Consider the following 22,676-nt stretch of genomic DNA (forward strand, 5'->3'; position numbering starts at 1 on the left):
AAATGAATAGCACTTCAACTATATCAGCAAGCGAGGTACTAGCACGTTTTGGTGCGTTAATGCAGTTATCTAACTAATTACTACATGTCAATATTGGGCATAAAAATCACAACTAGAGGAACGTGGTTGAGAATGACCACTGAGCTGTTTCGGAACTTTCTGTTTGGTGATGACGTCATCATGATATCATAACTTTAGGAAAATTCTTTCATGAGGGTCTTTGTTGCGTGTAACTTTGATGTTCATCAAACCGCTGATAATTGCCCAAATTGTAGCTTGAAAAAGTGTACATAGTCAATGGGCTGAAATAAATATTGAAAATTTACTAGTAAATCACATGAAGACGTCATCATAATGTCATTCCTTTTGAAGAATTATTGCACAAGGGTCTTTGTTCGATATCACTTTCATAGCGATCAAACATCGCGAAGGTTTCCAAGTAGTGGCTTGAAAACGTGTACACTTAAATGGACTGAAAACATCTATGCAAAAAGCTGCTCCTTTATTATGTCATGTGATTTGCGTTTAAACTGAAAGAAAATTCCAAAATATTATTTGATATTCAGACTCGCAAGTATACATGTAATCAAATGAAGACGAAAGAAAATTACGATTTTTTTTGTTCTTATAGTAATTCTCAGCCGAAGTTCAGGATTACCTTCATTAAGATCGATAATATTGCGTAGTAAAAAAACGTGTACAAAACCTATGGGGAAAACTGCAGCTTCAAGCTCATGTCACGTGACCCCTGATGATGTTATTTGGACGATTTTTCTTTGGGAGCCTCTTTTCGTGAGGGACTTCAAGTGTACATTGAACGAAATAATTCAGATTAACCAAAGGGCCGAGGACAGGCTGACGAAAAACTTTACAAAACCTATGGGGGGAAGATTGAATATCCATAATTTAATTTAAAAATAGGTGATAACGTCATCGTTACGTCATAAATTTAGCAAAATTCTGTCATCAGGGCCTTTGTTATCTGTAACTTAAAAGTTGATCAAACCTCTCAAGCTAACCCAAATGATGGCTTGAAAACGTGTACAAAGTCAATGGGCTAAATTAAATATTGAAAAATCAATACCAAATCACATGATGACGTCATCATGGACGTCATTTCCTTACATTAATTCTTGTATCAGGGTCTTTGTTGACATTCTGTGATAAAGTATCTCAGGATGCCAGCATCCCATGAGAAATTATCTCAGGATATCGACATCCCGCCTATATGATGTCTTCTTCCCGAGAAAAAATAAGTCAGGATCTCAGCAAGTCGGATGGCACTTCCAGAGCTCCGTACAATAGCAATAATACCATCGAAACTAAAAAGCGGTTGCAGTAACGTGAGGAAAAAGAAGCTGGGAGGTACAGATGGTGAATTGTTCCTGACAAGAGTCCAATTAAGACATTTTACCTCATAATGGGTAAAATATATTATACTCGACGCGACCTGCTGGGAAAGCTAAAATGTGGCTAACCCTGCTGCTGAAGCGTGCATCATTGAGGGGCACCGCACATGTCTCAAGGTAGGCGATTTCTAAATTGGTCATTGGATAGGCCAATAAGTGAAAAACATTACTTGCGAGCCGTATGCAAATGGCCGGCTACAGCGTCTGATGAAAAGACGTGATATTGGCACTCCTAGTAATAGTGCCAAAGCCTAGCGCTAACCAATCAGCGTTTTGGGGTTCAGTGGAAACACGAGAAATGAGCTGGTTCCAGTTCTGGGAATGCCACTTGCTGTCTCGGCTTCATACATTTAACTGAATAATTTTAATTTAGAGTATAATCTGTTTTTAATATCCAGCGTTTCCACGTATTAAACAATCATTGTCGATGTACATTCTGCACTGTGAAAAAATCACATAGTTGCCCTAACGTACCCAAATTTCAGAGATTGAGCAATGGAATTTGAGTGCGAGGAAATACCGCTTTTCCAGGGAAAATTTCGTTACATCTTCAAAATTTAAATTCAATCCAATGAAAGGTTTGGCTTCTGCGGTTATTTGGTTATTTTGGCTCACACATCGACGCGTGTTGGTCCATGCATGAACGTTTTATTTTCACGATCTCTGAAAACAACGACATTTAGCAAATGTGATTGGTGTGATTTTCATAAATAATTGATGTCGTAAACATACCTGTCCGCAGGATTTCAGCGGCAAAATGTAAAGACCGGTTCATACATGTCGTGAAAGCGGACACACACAAATTTACTTGGCTTACCTTGACGTTGGCAAAACCGTTGCTCTTGTTAGATTGTCTGCTTGAGTTTTGAGTACCGAAATGGTATCACGGCGTTGCCAGTTGCTACTGTAAGCAGTTGGAATCGTATTTATAAGCCTCACCTTGGAACGCTGGCACACGAACGGAAACCAGATAAAATTGTATTGCTAAAGGTTACCAGTTGCGCAGTTTACGAGATCTGATTGGCACACGAGTTCACATAGAATTACCGTGACACGTCCTCCACTATGGAGTTCTATATGAGAGTATCACGTGCTTTCAACTTTAACAATATCCAATAAAGACCTTAACTCTTGTGTTGTCGATGTTTTTGATTGGGCGCAATATGAAGCTTGACATATTAATGGCGCGGCTGCCAGCCCCTTGAAAGGTTCATTACGCTTAACGCATACCGTTTTTTCTGGAGTAATGCTGTAGTTTCCAACGGCAGGGCACCATCGCCACAAAAAGTTACCGACATACCGGTATGGGCCTCTTGCCTCTGACGTCTGCAGTCACGTCCAAGACAGAACGCGAAGGGTTTACTGACTCTCTGACTTTATGCAATCACAGTATTAACGACCCCAAAGAAAAAATCGAAGGCACTTTGATAAAACGCTCGTTCATACCATTCTTAGTGCGGTTCGTGAAAAACTGCTCAGGTTTCTAAAAAGAGGGATGTATCGCGTGCGATTTGTCCTGTCTGAGTGCCAACATCTCCACAAGAAACCATGGTGCTCGATATTTTGTGCCTCACGAACGGCCTTTACCATATGTCTGTATAAAAACCATTTAATTAAAACGCGGTAACGGGATTCCTCGCGGTCAAAATGTAGAACACATGCTAGATTGTTTACACGCCCAGCGGAAAAATTGCGCAGTCGCTCAATAAAACCACTTTGTTTTGAACTTCGATTTTTAAAAAAGGATACTGGGCTGAAACTGTGAATTCTGGCCACTTGGTGTTTTCATTGGGTATGGCTGCTACGCCTTTATTGTTGAATATTATTGATACAAATACCGGACGAATTTCTGCTCCTGTATAAAATATCGCCAAATTTCGAGCAGCATAACCGCCTTCTGTTATTGTGCGCGATCGTAAATGGGCCTGTAATGGACACCAAAGGGGTGTAAATCCTGTCAAATATAAAAAGGATATCTCCTGACATTTTGACCTAGGAGGATGGACCACTGAGCAAAAAGGTTGCAGATATATTTCTTATTAAAGAAAAAAATGAAGAAAACTTTAGGCATTACGAGTGAATACTGGTACCATCGGTTGTACCATAGTTTGTGAGATCGTTTGAAAATTTTATGACATATAAAGTACGTTTATTGTCGTCAAAACTCTATTTTTAAGTTTCAGTCCAACCCCGCTAAAAATTTAAACGAGGCCATCTATTTTTAATAAGCATATATAACTGTTTTGCATAAAACACAAGGATGGTGCATGGGAGGTCCAATTGTCTCACTATAGACCTATCCAGTAAGGTCAGTGCAGAGAATTCCGCTTCGGGCAATTTATTTAGTCACGCGGGCACTCCAAAATGAAATAAACTGTTGTAAAAGTTTATGGAACATTCCCCGTCCTTGCATTTTATGAAGCATATGCTGATTTCAAATTCATTTAGTTTTTAAGTTGGGATAACATATGCTGACAGATAAAAATAAGCATTAAGTGTGACTTTTTTCGTCCTGCCACAAAATTTTAAATCAAGAGAATAACTGTACAGCGCTTTGTAAAAGTACTTTATACTTTTTTCATTGTATTACCGAGTATTGAGTAGACTTGATGACAAGTCCCAAATGTACACCGCGGCGCTCAGTTGGAGGGAGATAAGAAAATCGTTGTTTGAAATTCAACATGTCTACTGAGTAGTACTGACTTCACTAATAATCTGCTCTTATAATATTAAGCTTATAATAGCCGTTATTCCTGAGCGTGTCCAACGCATTGCGTATATGCAATTCATGTATTTTCATGGAGAAAGTCCTGCTACGCAACCTTGGAAGTATATCTTATTACAGCGGGTGTTTCTTAGGAAATACGTAAGGCAACCCATTTGCTCACAATTCTGCATATGATAGACCCACGTGTCTCCTGAAATCAACTTGATAAAGCTGAGAAGTCAAGCGGTATTTACGTGTCTTAATTATCTGAATTTCAAAATCATCAGGACCAATGTAGTATCTATTGTTTGGTAATAGTTTGAACTATGAAATGTTCACAGGAATGGCCGAAGCTTTAGATTTTCAATACGGAGACACTTCAACTTCAGTCAAAGATGAGAAATCGGCCTGAGTACCTATCTAATTTGACTAGAACTGTGATATAAGTATCTAACATTACGACATGAAAGATAGGGCCAGGGCATATAAAACGAAAATCCAAAGCAATGGATCGAACACAAATGTTGAAAATGTTCGGACTTAACATAATTTTTCTAGTATAAAATATTGGAATACGGAAGACAAAGTAGGTTACTACGTAAGATTAAAAAGATTAAAAAGTAAAAACAAAAATCCGGAAGGCTGGATATTAAACCATTCTCATAAGTGATATTAAAGGGTACGTGCAGGTGTTAGGGATCTGCCCGGAATTATGGAATGCAGTTATCGAACGGAATCAGTGCCTAGTTGTTAATACCTCTAAGAAGTAGAAATAGCGCCCGCATAGGCTTGGTAATTTACAGACAGTTGTCAAATAAACTTTTTAAATAAATAGGAAGTTGAATAGCAGTTTCAAATAACGCACTTTAAAGACAAAAATAACTTGAGAACACTCAAATGTTACCAGCATAGCCGGTAATAAAAGTACCTGTAGTGACGATTTTCATCTTTTGCAGCTGTCAGAAGGAAAGGGCAGCCGACTCAAAAACCCAAGGTTTTTTGTTAAAAGGTATTTGCTTTGGGTATAATGGCTCATATTACCGGCTTTTTTGGATACCTTTTTGCTGCGAACTCTTTGTTTTAAAAGTTAAGAGTTTTTAAAACATACTGAAGATCGATATATTATATATATATATATATATATATATATATATATATATATATATATATATATATATATATATATATATATATATATATATATATATATATATATATATATATATATATATATATATATATATATATATATATATATATATATATATATATATATATATATATATATATATATATATATATATATTATATATATATATATATAATATATATATGTATATATATTATATATATTATATATTATTATATATTATATATATATATATATATATATAATATATATATATATATATATATATATATTATATAATATATATATATATATATATATATATATATATATATATATATATATATATATATATATATATATATAAAACAAAATCTATAAATTACAAATGTTTCGAGTTAGAGATCAGGCTATTTCAGTGTCAAGAGTCCTTGTAAAGTGCTAACTCGTAACGGAACCTAAACTGTCAAGTTTCACCTACAAGATGTAACAACGTCGTGGATTATAAGGGGTTTTTACGGTTGTACACATATTCATTAAGAAAATCACGTTTATGTCAAGGATTATCCATTATGAATCAACCGAACTCTAAGATCTAATCGAAACCCCATATCATTTTGCAAAAATATCCAGCTTTTCATAACGTGAAAGAAAGAAGTACAAGTTATTGTCAGTACCAAGAAAAAGCTTTCCAGTTTTTGATCGTTGAAGACCATAAAGTAAAATCCCTTTTGCAAGCCACAACTGTGAATGAATAAGCCCTATTTTTGCAGCAGTGTTTTCACATTGGGCTGATGTCTATACAAAACAGTAAGCAAAATCTATACAAACGGTAATTTCAACTACGTAAACGTTTTATGTCATGCTTAATACAAAGTTGGGGTCACGTCAGATTACATTTTACTTTAGTTATTTTCTTCTTTTAACTCTGAACAAATAGTTAATTAGTTACCGCTAATTTGGGGTGCTTTCTCGAGCACGAAAGTACAAAAACTTATTTTTTAGATTTTTGCTAAAATGTACCCTCCTCACGTACAATCCTGAATTCAGGAATATACCACTCTCATTTTGCCTACGACTTGACTGGCACCTAGTCAAAGACCACTGCGGCAAAACTTGATCTTGACAATTGGTTGTCCAAAAGTGGATGAACGAATGAACGCGTTTACCTATTGGTTCGGTGCAAATGACGTCATGTGACTCAAAAAACCGTTTCGCTTCTGTCATTGACAGCAAATACAGTTAAACCTCGTTGATAAAGAGATTAAAAGCTGCACGACCCTCTATTTTCTCCGCATTAATTAAGAGAATGTTCAAGTGAAGACACGGTTGACGTTTCTGAAAAAAGAGAAGTGAGTATTTGAGAAGCACTTTGTTGAATAGTAGTAATCAATTACGAGACCACAGTATTTTAAGGATTCGTAATCAAGTCAATTTAATATAACACAGCTCTCAAATAAGTACTAAAAATCCATTTTTGCAGGATATTATCAAAATATTACTTTTTACCGAAAATGGGTCACTTGGGAGACATTCCCATAGGAACGTGCACAATATATTTCAAACTTTACCGTCCCATAATTCAATATTCTCTAATCCCATCTTAACCAAACTTTGCATGTTTTCCTTTAGACTCTAATCTATCATCTCTCTGGAAATATATATAATATTATATATTATAATGATATTATATGTTCATAACTTTAAGTAGATGCACTAAAATTACCTGCCTCATTGTTGCAATTTTTTTGTTGGCAAACACGACTTAAAAACATCTGGCATCGGCTCTATTGTATTCAAACTAATGTCTACTATAGGTTGATTACTGTGTTTTATGGTATTTGTTTGCATGCTCCCTTCTTGTTATTTAATTGCATGAAGGAGTAACCTCAAAGCCTAGTCGAGTAGCTGTTACGGCCTTCTTCCCCGGCAGTGTTCATTCTGCTCATTTGGGGAATTCTATATTTATTCTTAAATATAATTATAATCAACGGAGACTTTAAACCCTAGAAGTGGAAACTTGTGTATCGAGACAAACATAAAAAACAACATGTGCTACGTCTTCAAATCATGGATACATGTTTTCCACCGTGGTCACGTTATTCATGTTGGCTAATATCAAACCGTATTCGGGAGAAGTTGTGACCGTTCAAAATACACAGTGTATGCATTTTATGTGTGTACACCTGCAAATTGTTAAAACATATGCCCGTGGTCTCGGATCGTTGCTTAAACTAACTGTATCTATTTACAGACGGCACAAGTATTTAAATTTTCATTAAAATATAAAAGAATTAATTTTTGTGCATTCCGCTATCACTGTGAAGATTGGATGTCTGTTGTAAACCGTGACTTGAATACAGACTCCTCAATATCCGAGTTTTTCAGGGGAGAAGGCGTTAAAACTTCTCCGGTGTAACTGGCAGCGGTCTCCCCCAACAATAAAGGATTTCAAAACCTTCTGTAAGGTGGTCGGTGGTCACAGTAGAAATAATTATGAATAAAAGTTAATTACGTTTTAATCAGTAACAAAATATTAAACTGATCAGTAAAAAAAAATATTAAACTGTTACGATGATACACCTGTGTTTCAAAGAGAGGTCCAGCAAAGCATATTCCATTTAACAATACATTACCAACATTGTAAGTTGGCTTTTTTGGATTTGGCACATAGTTTGCGTGTCAAGGATTTCATAAATTGAGACTCTTGAGTCCAAAGAAGCGCAAATGATTAATTCTGGATAGAAATAGGGGGACGGGCCCATAATCTTTAAGGGGGGGTTGGAATATTTTTTGGAAGGGCGGGGGGGGGCTACTACGTGTATTTGTGGCCGTTGGCGAAGCCATTTAATCTCTTTTATAATTAGTTGTACACGCAAAACAAGACCCGTATATGGTTGTGTCTTTTGTCGTCCAACCTATAGACGTGCGTCATTAAAAATTAATAAACAAATATTAAAAAGTGAAATAAATGAAAAATTGGCAATCAACTGGGGGTGGATTTAGCCACAACCCCAACTAGGTCTGCACCTGAGAAAATTAAACGAAAAAAGTAAAACTGGTCAAGCTTATGTTGAGTTACTTTAATAATAGAAGATACTTTCAGCCTGAAGGATTTCTTGAAAACATAACTTCTTGTGGCAATAGTTATTCTTCATTACATGGAAAGAATTGGTATTTCAAATTATCAAGTTTTCGATAACCGTTAATTGCGAATTCAATTAATATCATTTTCAATGTTAAGAGTATTATATGTTACTCCGAGACCACAAATCCAAGGAAGGATTAATAGCTACGAAGGTGGTAATTTGGCTTGTAACCTTAGATTTAATTGTATTTTAAGTTTCCTTGTATTTAAGAATACTAAACTACAGGTATTTTAACCTTTGACACTGCATTAAGTGTTGACGCCGACTGGCTGACGTCCTGTAAGCTTCAGTTAAAATTCAGTACTTTTTTGGACATAAAAACAAGGTTGTTTTGTGATTTTTTCATTTTCATTTCATATTGATCAGCATATATAAGTTGCACTACTTCGTTAACATTAAAAAACTATCCAAACCGATTTCTAGCAACCGAAGATCAAAAAACTTCTAGGTTTGTCTTAAAGTCCAGTTTATTTTTTTTCTCGTACTGATCGTCAACAGTATTCAAAATGTCAACACGCACTTTGCAGCAAAAAAATATGTAGAAAACCGATACAAAACAAGACAAGAATAAGAACAGAAATGAAATGGCACCCAGGCATCAAAAATTTCTGTATTTTTTTAAAGGTGGACATACTATTTCTCGAGGATACTGTGGCACTTAGAGTCGATGTGCATGTTTTTAGCTGTGGTCAGCCATTTTGCCGACAGTCGAGGTTCCATGTCTGTGGTAAAAGTGGATTAGATACATGTACTCAGTCCAGACGGACATCGGTGTACGCCTATTGTGCTATCGTCCGAATCGCCTGGGCTGCACTCTGACGACTTGCGGCAGACAGCCGACTAGCTATATCCGTATTTGCGTATAACAATGCTTACCATAGAGGACTGTTAGAAAATGTTTAGTGAGTCTCTCAATGTCGATACGCAACCAGCTTAACACATACTATATGATACTCGGGAAGAGTCCCAACTCCTGATGCCAATTAGAGAGACACTGAAGGGAAGGAAGTCGAGAATCAGTAATACGTTCTTTAAAAAACCTGGTGGTTCAAATGTTGTTCACTTAGTGGGTACCTTCTTGCAGGTAACACACACCTCCTTGACAATTTCGGTAGTGTTAGTCAGAATGTACATGTGTTTGCCAGGGAAGGTCATCCTCTTAAACGTGTGCTTCCTCGATTTCTGTTGCTCCCAGCTATTCAGAAGATCTGGTTGAGCAAAATTGTCCTGCTTCCCCGCGAGAGCTGTGATGTCGCACTGAAGTAAACTTTCGTGGTTTCCCTTGTAGGCCTTGACTATTTCTATTGATGCCTCTATGCAGGGTAACATGCGTCGCATTAAAGCAGTGTTAAAGAAGGCCTTGTCATCCATGAAACTGAACTTCACTTTCGTTATCTTCACCAGATTTGCAAAAAGCTTGGGGTAGTCATTAAGCGTCTTCCTCAATTTTTCAAAAGTTTCGGGCGAGATGTTGAGTTCCTCTGGATGAGGGTAGGGTAATGTCGGAGCATACCATGCACTAACAAAGAAATGATGGGGACTGATGTTATCTTCGCTCAGAAAGAGATGAGCAACTTCAAATGCAATTAAACTTCCCATGCTGTGGCCAAAAAGAACAAAGGGCCCGTCTGAAAGATGTGGTTTGAGTTCGTCGTGAATAAGGCGTACGATGTTTTTCAAGTTGGTGAGTGGCTGTTCGTCTTCACGTCCTTCCCATCCGGGCAGCTGAATCATCAAAATTTGGATGCCAAATGGAAGCAACAGCTGTATCCAGTGCGTAAACAGTGAAGGTCCAGCGCCGTTTGAAGGAAAACAGACAAGCTTAACTGCCAACGATTTTGGCACTTCACCTTCAACTACAACGTTTTTTCGTTTTGAGACGAATGATTCCTCGCCCTCCGAACCATCAGGTTTTTGAGAATTTGCCTTCGCAAGAATTTGTCTCGTAATGTTTATTGAAAGTTCCTGAATGGTGTTTTTGTCATTGAGGAGATCCACAGCTCCAACAGTGACCTCAAACTGCTGACTGATTACCTGACTGACTTCAGAAGCCATGAGAGAATCTAAGCCAAGAGAAATGGGAGACACGTCATGAGGAGCCTCGTCAGATAACCCAAGGTGCTGACTGAGAAGTGTGGACAAAGTTTTGACGACCACGTCCTTGGCTTTCCGGAACGGAAGTTTTGCAATTGACTGCAGAAGGCTGTCATTATTGCCAGATAGGTACACGTCTTTGTCATGAAACATTTCTTTCATCATGGATATGGTCCCATGTTGGTCTCTGAAGTGTTGTATCATAAGGCCACGGTGCTTTTCTGCCCAAAGCTTCAGATTAAAGGGACCCGAAATGCCAAGCAGCGGTTGGCGAACTGACATGGCACAGCCAATAGCAGCCAGAACCTCGTTTGGGCTCATACTTCCCGCTCCCATCTTCTCCCACATTTGAACCAGACCGCTTCTAACTGCAAATCCAACATCATTAATCACACCTATCTGCACCGCAGTGGCAGGTAAGTTGTGACTGCGACGATAATGGGCGAGAGCGTTGAGGAAGACATTGGCAGCACAGTAGCTGCCTTGTCCTGCATTGCCAACCAGAGATACAATGGAAGATGTCATAATGAAATGACTGAGTTTTATGTCAAGCTTCTGAGTCAGCTGGTGTAACAGAAGTGCTCCATAAGCCTTCGGAGCCATGACTCTGTTCCAAGACTTTGCAGTGATATTTTGGAGGAACCCGTCCTCGAAAACGGCAGCGCAATGGAATATACCGCTTAGAGCAGGCCAACGCCCGTCCCTCATGTTTTGCAGAGCTCTTTCAACATCACAGGCATTGGAAATATCCATCTGAATGTGCTGGACTTGCGCGCCGACTTTCATTCCATTCTGAATGACCTCTTTCAAGTCGTCATTCATTTCCCCTCTTGAACCAGCATATATGTATCGAGCTCCTCGTGATATCAACCACTCTAAAAGGCGGAGGCCAAACCCCCTTGTTCCTCCTGTAATGAAGTAAGACGATTGTCCATCAGCAACAAAGCCGTCATTCTCCAGAGAAAGCGGTAGAAGTAGGTCGGTCGATTGAGCATCGATAACTTCGTTTGTAGGAATGTCCACATTCTTTGCTGCTAGAGAAGACAGTTTCTTCAAGTTGTGTGTTTCACATATCGGATGACCATCCTTAACTTCAGGGTTAAACATCTCCCAGAGATCAGACAAAGTAGTTGATATTTCGGCACTGGATAATCCTTCTACTGCTGATGGGAGATCAGTATCGAACGTAACAACCTTCACCTTTGATGGGAGCACAGAAAGTCTTCCTTCGTATCCTTGTCTTTGCATGATCACAATGGTAGCGTTTCTTCTCAACTTTGGTCGTAGTGAATGCAATGCATAATCCAAGGAAGATTCTGTCAAAGACAGAAACAACAGATCCACTGATGCATCAACCAACTCATTCAGGAACCTGACAGAAATCCCTGTTTGAGATAAATCAAGATCATCGAGACCATCTTTCAACAGGAATACTTCAGCTCCTATTTTAGTTGATAGGTGCATAGCTGCAAGACAACAAGTGTCAAGAGAATCAACCTTGAAACTGATACACATCCCTGCAGATATTGGCACACTCTGCTTAAAGAAGATGGCCGTTGGAAGGTAATCGTTGACGATACTGACTGCCTCACTGGCCTTGAGGTGGGAAGGTACTTCTGTTAAATCGTTTGAGAGAGATGTTACGACGGCCTGAATTTCATGAGAAGAAGTAATTCCTAAGTACAATGCGGAAACATCTTTGTAAACAGACCTGTTGACACTACCAGCGTAGACAAATATGTACGGTCCCGACTGCCTGCTCTCGTTTTGTAAATGAGACAAGTTTTTTTTTGTGACTCTTGTAAATGCTGAAAGCGTCGACTTTGACCCTGGCATAGTCCAGATCACTCAGGTTACACTCATTTGGATGAGATTTTTGAATGAACATACGAGTGCGATCAGAGAAATTTTGCTCACCAACTGCCCAGTGTCTTGCTGGCACAACCCCTGAAGCTTTGGAGAGATTTTCCATTATCAGGCGAGGTGAAAAGAGGTGCCATGTAGCATCGTTGTGGTCTTTGGTGGTGGTTGCACGTCGTATGGCGATGACATCCTCTGCCTTCGTGTAGAAATCTTCCTTGTAAATTACTTCCTTTGCCAGCTGGGCGCATTCCATGCTGCTGTTGGTCACCGGCAAGTCAAAATAAAACATTCTATTCAAAGGCTCCTCGTGCAGTACAGTTATTCCAACCGTATTCAGGATCTCTGCAAATGGGCTGACATTGTCCTCGTCTTTTGCCCGAAGACCGCCCTGTGTGAATAGTAGAAAGTTGACATTCAAACCCTCCTTGTGCAAAGCTTGGCAGATGTAGTAACAAAACAGTGTACCTTCTTGGCATACCTCAAACTCACTTCTCGACATGACCGATCCAGAATCCAAATCAATTTCAGATACTTCCGTTTTCATCATGATGAGGAGTGTATTAGTATCTTGATTGGAAGCGACAACGTCAATGGCTTGCTGTAAAGCTTCAGACTTTTTTGTATCAAGGACAGTTATATCAAAAAAATCTTCCTTCATCAAGGACCCTATTAAAGCTGAACTAATTTCTGTGTCATCCGGGAAGATAACTATCTTCCTCTTGGTGGTTTGGATTCCAGTCTGTGCTTTCGTGATTGCCAGAGACCCAATATTTTCCCAAGCTACACTCCAAACCTGAGGCTCCACCCGGGCAGTTTGAATGGTTTCAAAAGCAAGTTGCCCAACTGAGCAAAATACTTTCTTTGTGTTTGCGTCTGCCACATCAATATCGCAACGGGGCTCGTCATTTCCGCTGATCTTCATGTGAATATATACAAGCGGTGAGGCAGGTCCGGAGAGGGTAAATGTCTTGATGCTTCTAGGAACCCTGTAGACGGTTTGGGGAGATTTAACGAGCAATCCCTCTGCCGCCTCTGCTGCTACCAAAAGAAGAACAGCAAAGGCTTGCAAGAAGCTGTCCATAAAAGCTGGGTGGTACACGTAATGATGGAATTCTCTCTGCACACTAGCAGGAGCCTCTGCGTACAGCAGGCATTCTCTTAAATCCTCCGACATTGATATCTTCTGAACACCTCTGAACGTAGGTCCCAGCTCAAAACCAGAATCTTTTGCCTTCTTGTAAAAGTCCTCAAATGATTGGGTTATTTCACACCTTTTGACGATACTTTTCACGTCAATCGTGTCACCTGATGTTTTTAGCTCACTCTGATTGGCTGAAGGAGGAATGATATTGAGATGGCAGTGCTGGGTCCAAGTGTGTCTGGAAACGTCATGACTCCTTAGTGTGAAGAGATATTGATCGGGTGCCTTCTCCTCAACTGTTGTCTCAAGGCAGCCTTCTGCGTTTGGGGCAAACATGAAACGATCGAACGTCAGTCCACTAAGAATTATCGGATAGCCGTCACCATTCAATGACCGAGCTGCTGCTAGAGCAGTCTCAGTGTAAGCAGCAGCAGGAACAACCACAACGCCTTGCAGGACGTGATCCTTTACCCAGGGTACCCGAGACGCGTCCAGGTCTGCACGCCAAATCTTTACTGGACTTCCTCGCAAATAGAAGCTTTCCCAGGGCATTCCAAGAAGCATGTGTTGACCCTCTGAAGCAGGAAAGAGAAATTCTTTCCTCGTTGAAGAAGAAAGATTGATGCATTGTTCTCGTTGCCATGGGTGATGTGGGACCGCCACGACTCGACGAAAAGTAGAATCGAACAGACTATGAAACTTCGTGGGTATACCGTTCACATGAAGCTGCATTTGTGACAAGAGCAGATTCTCGGAATCTTTTGCTGCCATGCTGGTGTCTTTCGGCCTTAGTAGAGACGTAGCCATGATGAATTTTTCATCCAGAGTCTGAATGTCATCTACTGTGTCTCGAAGTGCAGGTAAGAGTGATGAATGAGGACCTATCTCTACAAACACACGATAACCATCTTTAGTGAGATTCTGAATGGCATTCATAAAGGAAACCTTCTGTCTTACATTTCGAAACCAGTAGTCTGGTGAATGAGCCTCGTCGGCCGTCAAATACCGTTTTGTAACGGTGGACATCATTGGAATCGTGCGTCTCTTCTGTGCTGAGTTTTGTACATTAAGGAACTTACCTACTTTCTTGACAAACGTGTGCTTTACCACTTCTTGCTGTTTGCTGTGGAAGGCATTGTTTACCTTAAGCACTACGCATTTAATATCATCTGATTTCATTTCGTTAGCTAAACCCTCAATCGCGGTATTCTCACCAGAGAAGACTATTTGACCTGGGCTATTGATAGCCGCTACATCAAGCATTTTTCCATGCTTGCTTCCTTTAACATACTGGAGAGCTTCCTCAACGCGTTGTAAGACAGCCACCATCTTCCCAGAGCCACTAGTTTTGCGAAGTTCCCTTCCTCTGCGGTAGATCAGTTTCACTGCGTGCTCCAGGCTGAGGAGACCTGCTGCGTAAGCTGCTGCAACCTCACCCACACTGTGCCCGACCACTGCGTCCGGAACCACACCGCGCAATTTCCAAAGATCTAGAAGTCCTATGGCAACGGCGAACAGGCAAGGTTGACTGATATCTGTTTTAATGATGAGAAAAAAAGGATTACCAATTCGAAACTTTCAAATTGGTGTGGTGTAGGGGTATGTAGACTTTGTTCTTTAGTTTGTATAAATTGTAGCCCTTCTGATTAGAGATATTTTGACCCCTTTTTTTCTGACAGTTGTACAGTGAATTTCTGATGCATTGCTTACATGTTGTGCGTTATTTATGCATGTGACTTAGTTTTCGAGATGTGACTTAGGTTGCACGTAGCCTCTCACATCTCTGTGATCATTACTGAGTCTAATTTAATTTGGTGGTCAACTATCCGAACATTCGGGTACACACCCAACACCAGCTTGGATGCACACACTCAGGCTTACCCAGGGGAACGCACCACTAGGCGTGCCTCGACAGTAACAAACAAATATTATATCAGATAAAGCTGGCAAACTCTGCCTACCGGTTTGATTTATTCTCTCAGGGTTCTTTTCGTCAGAGAGCATGCTAGCTAAAGACCATTTAGCTCCACAGTTCTCAAGAAGCTTGTCGATAACCTGCAAAAATAATTAATCAATTACACTCAATGAGACTGAATGATGTTTAACAGTTAAACCAATTTTTAATAATTAGTTGTTTCAGTTGCTGTGCATTAGAGGACCCTTAGAGCGCAGTAAATAAAAAAGTCATTGACTTTGCTTTCCAATATTTCCAAGAGTTTCTTAACATCGCTACAGGGACCCCTAGTCGTTGACAGCGGGATGGCTAGACTAAAGCACCATTGCCGCTAGCTTCGGTTTGTGTGCATTCACGTGATAGGTGAATGGTACGCTAATGGCGTAATACGTGCTTGACCCAATATGCGTTTGTATTGCGCATACCAAAAACAATAATACAACCTTCCGTGAGTCACTCACAACGCTGTTTATGAGTCTTATGCAGAACTGAACGATGTGCTCACCTTCATCCTTGAGGCAAATGCCGGTTGTGAATGCATCAGCTCCCTTGCCATTCCCCACCACTGAGTCCCCCATACCAGAGAACACAAACACAACTTCTTGTTCGGCGTTAGAGGCTGACGGAGCTACGCCTTCAACAGACCGGGGCGACCTCTGCTCTGTTTCGTTGTCGATATTCATTCGAAGCTGACGGACTGCATCTTCCTTGGAGTCGACTGCAAATCCTAATCGATAAGTGTGGTGCTGAGAACGGCAGGCAGCTGTATACAAACACGAGTAGAAGGTGGTGTCAGTCATCTGTGGGTCTCTTGTAATAAAGTCGAGCCAGTCTTTGACTTTCTGTCGGAGGGCGTCAGAGCTAGTCGCAGAAAGAAGGAAGCAACTCAGGCGTTGTCCCTTCCCTTGCGAATGACCGTTCACGTGGTAATTGACAGGCCCCTCAAGAATGAGATTAGCATTCGCTCCACCAAAGCCAAAGGAACTACAACAGGAAAGCAGCCGGCCTTCCTTATCTGGCCAACGTAGCAGGGTGGTAGGAACATTGATTTTTAGCCCTTTGAAGTCGACGTTCTCGTTTGGTGTTTTGAAGTGCACAACGGGTGGAATCTTTCGTTGGTATAGGCACAAGGCTGCCTTGATGATACCAGCCACACCTGCCGCGCCTTCAGAGTGGCCCACATTAGATTTGACGGACCCGATGTAGAGAGGAGGATGTTTGGGCCCTCTCCTTCGCCCTAAAGCCTCACCCAAGGCTCCAGCCTCTGTTGTGTCACCAACCCGTGTTCCTGTACCATGGGCCTCTGCGTAAACAATCTGGAGGGGATCTACCCTGGCGTTGCGACATGCGCTTTTCACCAAGTCGACCTGCGCATCAAAACTCGGGTTTGCAATGCCTGGTGTTCGGCCATCGTTGCTAAGTGCTCCTCCTCGCAAGATAGCGTAAATACGATCGCCATTTCTCTGAGCCGCAGAGAGAGGCTTCAGTACCAGAACCCCAGCACCTTCGCTTCGGGAATATCCATCGGCTGATTGGTCAAAACTTTTGCATTTTCCATCTGCAGATAGCATGCCAGCCTGACAAAACCCAATAGAACTTATTGGTGTAAGAATTAAGTTAACCCCGCCAGCAAGAGCCATTGAGCAGGATTTCTGTTTCAGCGCCTCACATGCCAAATAGATCGAGTAGAGGGAAGACGAACAAGCTGTATCCACTGAGAAACTCGGCCCACGGAGGTCAAACTCGTAGGAGATACGGTTGGATACCATGCACGAGTTGTTGCCCGAGTTGGAATACTGGTTCATGTTGTGAAACGGCTTGCATGTGAGTGATGAGTATTCTTGTGCTGTCACGCCCATGTAGACACCAGTCTTGGAACCTCGAATAGAGGACGCCGGTATCCCGGCATTCTCGAGGGCCTCCCACGTGACTTCAAGAAGTAATCTAACTTGTGGATCAAGATGAGCCGCTTCGTCTGCAGAAAATGAACAGAGAAGTTTTGAAGAACAACTGGTTAGTGCCAATTTAAACACAACAAAATGAGTTCATAAAACGCTAGACACAATCTCAAACTCACCTTGACATGAAACCTCCTTTGGTAAATGTAAATGCTCGCAAAATATTATTTTACCACGTTCACGGTTGAAGAGGACTGCTGAGTGACACAGTCGATGAAAATGTTTCAACAAGATACTTTTGCTTCTAGAAGTTGCTGAAAATCGTAGTGTCACCTCTGCTTTAGCATAGTAAACCTATCACTTAGTATTATACCTTAAATTCATCAAATTATATACATACAGAAAATGTAATTAATGTTATTACAGTATTTTTTCATTTATCTGCATTCAGTCACAAAGACACCGTTTTGTGTATGGGGAAAATCTCGATAACTGCACTTTGAGTTTTCACGGAGGGACACAAATCTTACTGCTCCTCGTACACGTACAAAACACATTGACTGGAAAGGCCGAAAATTAGGTCAAATAAAATTGTCGTTTTCACAGAGAGCCACACGTCTTTGTTACATTCACAAGTGGTGCAAGCGTAAATTAACATGCGTGCCCCTTCCTCATGTAAAAATACATTGAACAGAAAGGTTAAAAGCCGGGACATGTGAAGTTTCGATTTCACGAACGGACGCACGTCTTTATTGATTGATTTTGGCTAATTAACCACTGTGTTCATTTTTAGTACAGTGGTTCAAGCAAAAGTTTATTAACTATCAATGAATCATTTGAGGTTTTTAAAACTGTTTAAACCATGTTTTGTATCGGTTGTTTTGCAGTTTTGAAACTAGAAGAAACGTCTCTGGCGATTTTCAAGATAACCAGTTTTTCTTCAAATTTACGTGCGGCTCTTTGTACGTTAAAACGGCGAAGATATGTGACAGTAATTGGTTGCAGTTTGTGTCAAGAAGTGACTCAATGTCCGGTAGACCATGGCTAGAGCTAGTAAAAATCACTGAATAACTAGAGGTCTATGTTTATACGACAACAGAACATGGGGCTTTTCCTGGTACACAGTCTCTGAGATTTTCAAGAAAACTTCAAGAGTCTACAAATATTCACAGGATTAAGTAAGTCACTAATCATGTTGTCACAGACGATACGTGTAAACCTCTTCTGTGTAATCCAAAGTGTGAAATGGATAATGTGTAGACTGGCAATTGGAAGAAACTGACATAATATTCAAAATTTATAGGAAAAAAATGGTAACTTGGGCTGTTTAGTCTGGGGGCACTCGGGGATGCACACATTTTTTTCCAGGGGCACCCAAAGACACTGAGCCGCTGCACAGGTTAGGGGGGGCACCTGGGGGCATGGGCATTCGGCGAGGGGAGGGGGTAGTTACGCAACATCACAAAAATTTCCTAATTACCCACGCATCTACCTGGCCTTCTCAAATTCAACTTTGTGGGTGTCATGTGACACGTGATGACGTCATCATTGTATCCCTCAATAATCACCCATGGCATATCCTTTTCTGTTTACGTATCAAAATGTAACTCATTGTTTCAGTGCTATGGTACGTTGGCCTAGTTTTAACAAAAGTAAAATATAGTGTTGAATATTTGAAATCGGATTCCACATTTAAATCAATTGACACAGTTGGACAAAATTTAAGTCCTCTCTTTAAGTATGGTGTAAAGTAAGTGTAAATTGTCTGGGTCTCGTACACTACTAGTATTACCATTGACTTTAACACGAAAATGCTTGTTTTGAGACAAAAGTTTATGAGACGGATGGATGAACTTTCACCATCCGTGAAAGTGGCAATCAGTGCTGCAAATCTTACTTTAATAATAAACCAATTTTCAAATCACCGTTACCCTTTCTTACATTGCAAATCATTTAGCGAATATAATGTGTATAGTAATCCGGATTCTTATGTATTGTTGGGAGTGCATTCCAGAGCAATAACCCTTTTGAACGCTAAAAACAATGAAACTAAGAAGTAACAGGCCCAAGTTACATTGGGCCATTAAACAAAATACAGTGCATGTACAACGTTTCTTGTTCAGACTAAATGTTGTTTAGGCGCAGTACAAACGAAATGAATGGCAAATACTCTTAACAAATTTCCCTTCTTTTCCTTTGGCGCTACGCAATGTAGTCCTGAATCAGCCTAGCTCTACGACCTGTCATCCAAATTGGCTTGAAAGCTCCTCTTTTTATGTGAAATGTTTAGTAATCATCGAGAAAAAAAAGCCATGCCAAGTTTTCATTTCCATTGCAGTTTATCCGTTGTCAACGCTGAAAGTTCAACTTAACGTTGTAATTTTTTCGAAGGACACTTTGTTTGCTGTTGGTTATTTTGAATACTTGTTCTGATTTGTTTCCTAGATTCATGAAATTTCGTGAATTTTAACGCACAGTAAAAATCGTTTTCAGATCATTTTAAGCGACGTGGCTTTCTAGAATTTCACAGGACCTCGGAAATGAGTAATTTTGAACAGAATGAAGTTAATAATAATAATAAGAGTAATAATAATAATTGACATTTATAAAGCGCCCAATCCATCAAGCTGCTCCCAGGCGCTGTACATCAAAATATAAATAAATAAATAAATAAATAAATATAACCTAGATGTACCATAATCAAAATCAATACTAAGAAACTAAAAATGCTTGTTTAAAAAGGTGCGTCTTCAGCCCGGTCTTAAAACTCTCCGCATTCCTAGACTCTCTAAGATGAACTTCAAGCTGGTTCCATAGACGGGGACCAGCGACACAAAACATCCTCTCGCCAGCAGAAGACAGCCTAGTTTTTGGAAGAGTAAGTTGCACAAACTTACCAGGAGGCATATGGAAGAACTGCCTGTCGAACATGTACGGATCTTGAGAGATGTAACCCCCATTTTGGATATACATCTTGCCGGCCATCTTCTCTCCTGGACTCAGGAAGTAGCTGGCGTCGAAACGATCTGGCGGTATGGGCGTGGTGCAATCGAGCCCCTTCTCCAACATCTCCCAGAACTTCTTGACACTGTCCACACCGTTACCATAGCGACAACCTATGCCGACTATGGCAACTTTTTGGTCTTCCCACGAGCGTCCCGAGTCCATGTTTCAACCATCTGTCCTGGAATTACCGGGAAAATTCAAAGATTTATAAATCACCAAATAATGTGTCAGTTACTTTGTCTGCGTCTTAAATCGGTGCGTTTTCTAAAGAAAAGAGCTCTAAATAAATCAACTACTGTGTAGCAACCAGTGTCTTGACCGTAGAATTTGAATTAGGACTATGTGGTATAATTAGCTCTGGACGCTGCATCGATAACGATAACCTCCCAAAAGACTATCCTGAACTTTATCGAACGTCCCTCCAATACAAAACTGCAGTTTTCAGTAAAACGCCTTTGTACACAAAAGCGCTGCCTTAATACAAGAATGATACAATATCAATATACTGCAGCAGTTAGATTGCGGGAAAAGTTGCTTTGTAAGCCTTATGCTAACAATGTTGATTATGGATGATAGTGAAGTTAGTTTGATATTGATAATTTGACATTCCCATAGGTTTGTACAGCGAATGTCTGATGTTGTTTGCTCGACATAGGACATTTCCATTGGTTTGCAATGGGAATTGGCGTGACCACTGTGAGCAGAGGCAGCTACACGAGCAAATCAGTCGTTGCATGGCAGTGCTTGAGATCATCTGTCAATACATCAAGCCAACATTACAGAGATTGTGATAATCATTGTTTCACTTCAAACTAACTGCAGTTATTATTCGCAAAAGAGTTACCGAGTATTTGATCGTGGTCACCTCCCTGCCAGAGGATGAACCAAAACGATTTCAGAAGCGGAATCAGTTTTTGGTCTTTCCAATGACGAAGACGTCACTTATACTGTGAGTCTTATAACGGTTGCAATAAGACAACTTTACAAATTACCTCTCACCGGAACCTAAACGAAAACATCCCGTAATGAGACAGAAAATTTTTTTTAGGCATTCCTAATCTCACAGAAACATACGCCATAAACCTACGAAATACGCCTCCCCACTAAATTTTTAATACTTTAAAAAAGATTTTTCAGTCTTACCTTTATCTGTTGGTTTTCCTCCGCAAGTCTTTTTGGCCAAATGAGTGGAAATTTGTCGAGCTGGTGAGGTCACCTTTATTTATAACCCTACCCTCTCACTCCCACACGATGGGACGTCCCACTTCAGGTAGAGGTCATGGACACCAATTGTTGGGATCATGGCATATTGCAATGACGTACTTGCATAGAAGAATCATGGAAACAGATTTGTTTTTCGTCTGAAAATTGATTTTATTTTGGTAATTTATTGAGTTAATCAACCATGGTTGACTCTTTTGATACAGTGTCCATTTTGGCCTTCAGATTTGTTCCAGCTGGCTTTGAGATTCAGTATAAATTTCTTCTTGAAAAACAAGGTCACGCATGAGTCCCCCCCATGCATCAATGGCTGAAAATCAACAGAGGCGGCGGTCTTGTTTTTCGAGTGAACCACTTCAAATGGTTGACGTAAATATGAAAACCACAGTGAACAGGTCAAGGGCGAAACATGGCGTGAGAAAACTGGAATTTTTTCCCCCAGTAACCGATGATTAAGCAAAAGACACAGTTTTCATGAAGTCAGAATACTGTGACCTCCGAAGGGCCAGGGACTGTCCCAGCCTAATTTTGTTTCGTAACTTCCTCAACTTCCATACACTTGTGAACTCAGTGAAAAGACACAACCTCCGTTGGGCCCGACAATTTTTTAAGGACCCATCCCGAAATTTGTCTGGGACAGGTTTTGCAGACTTTTTTCCTTAGACCTTCATCATTTCAATCAGTTCTATATTTCAAACTCAATCAGTTCCCTTTTTATGAAGTGAACTTGCAACGTTTCCGACCAATACACTCCTAAAACAACCTAGTCAAATTTTTGACTTGTTTTCTTATTTTTTTGCTAATTTACTGGAAAATTAGTCTCTGTTTTGGAACTGAATTAACGCCAAACAACAGTTGCTTTAACTAGGCTCTTTATTAACAACAATGAGCCTTGACTAACATTCTATACTCGCGCGCGATGTACATCATACGTACGGGTTTCCTACACTGTTCGAAAGGATACTGTTTATTTGAGCAGACGTTATTCCTGCGCATATGCATGCATGGCTCGTTTGCCCATACTTTTCAAATTCACGGTTCAGCTATTTGTCTTGTGAGCACCCTCTCGCGTATCAACCTCACAACAACGTCTTGACGCAGACCA

The 22,676-nt window shown here is 40.2% G+C and overlaps 2 protein-coding genes across 3 annotated transcripts in view; both read right to left on the minus strand.

The window, feature by feature from the left end:
- The window catches only part of LOC147798110 (uncharacterized), a 54,535-nt gene that overhangs the window by 10,973 nt on the left and 20,886 nt on the right, over nucleotides 1-22,676 (minus strand). Inside the window, exon 1 of one of the 2 annotated variants that reach the window (XM_087141541.1) lies at nucleotides 2,227-2,319. The exons of the other annotated variant lie outside the window; for it this stretch is intronic. The gene's annotated coding sequence lies outside the window, so the exon portion shown is untranslated. Of the gene's footprint in view, nucleotides 1-2,226; nucleotides 2,320-22,676 lie in introns of those variants that run through there. 2 annotated transcript variants of the gene reach the window in all.
- LOC147798111 (uncharacterized) lies at nucleotides 12,076-21,977 on the minus strand. Its single transcript, XM_087141222.1, is given in 6 exon segments — nucleotides 12,076-15,027; nucleotides 15,454-15,547; nucleotides 15,952-16,020; nucleotides 16,022-17,421; nucleotides 20,242-20,528; nucleotides 21,494-21,977. Coding segments are annotated over 5 exon segments (4,653 nt in total). The 5' UTR covers nucleotides 20,513-20,528; nucleotides 21,494-21,977; the 3' UTR covers nucleotides 12,076-12,208.

This window comes from Acanthaster planci, linkage group LG09 (assembly GCF_054643075.1).
Source record: "Acanthaster planci isolate LZ-2023a linkage group LG09, COTS_SCS, whole genome shotgun sequence".
In the NCBI taxonomy this organism is placed as follows: Eukaryota; Metazoa; Echinodermata; class Asteroidea; order Valvatida; family Acanthasteridae; genus Acanthaster; species Acanthaster planci.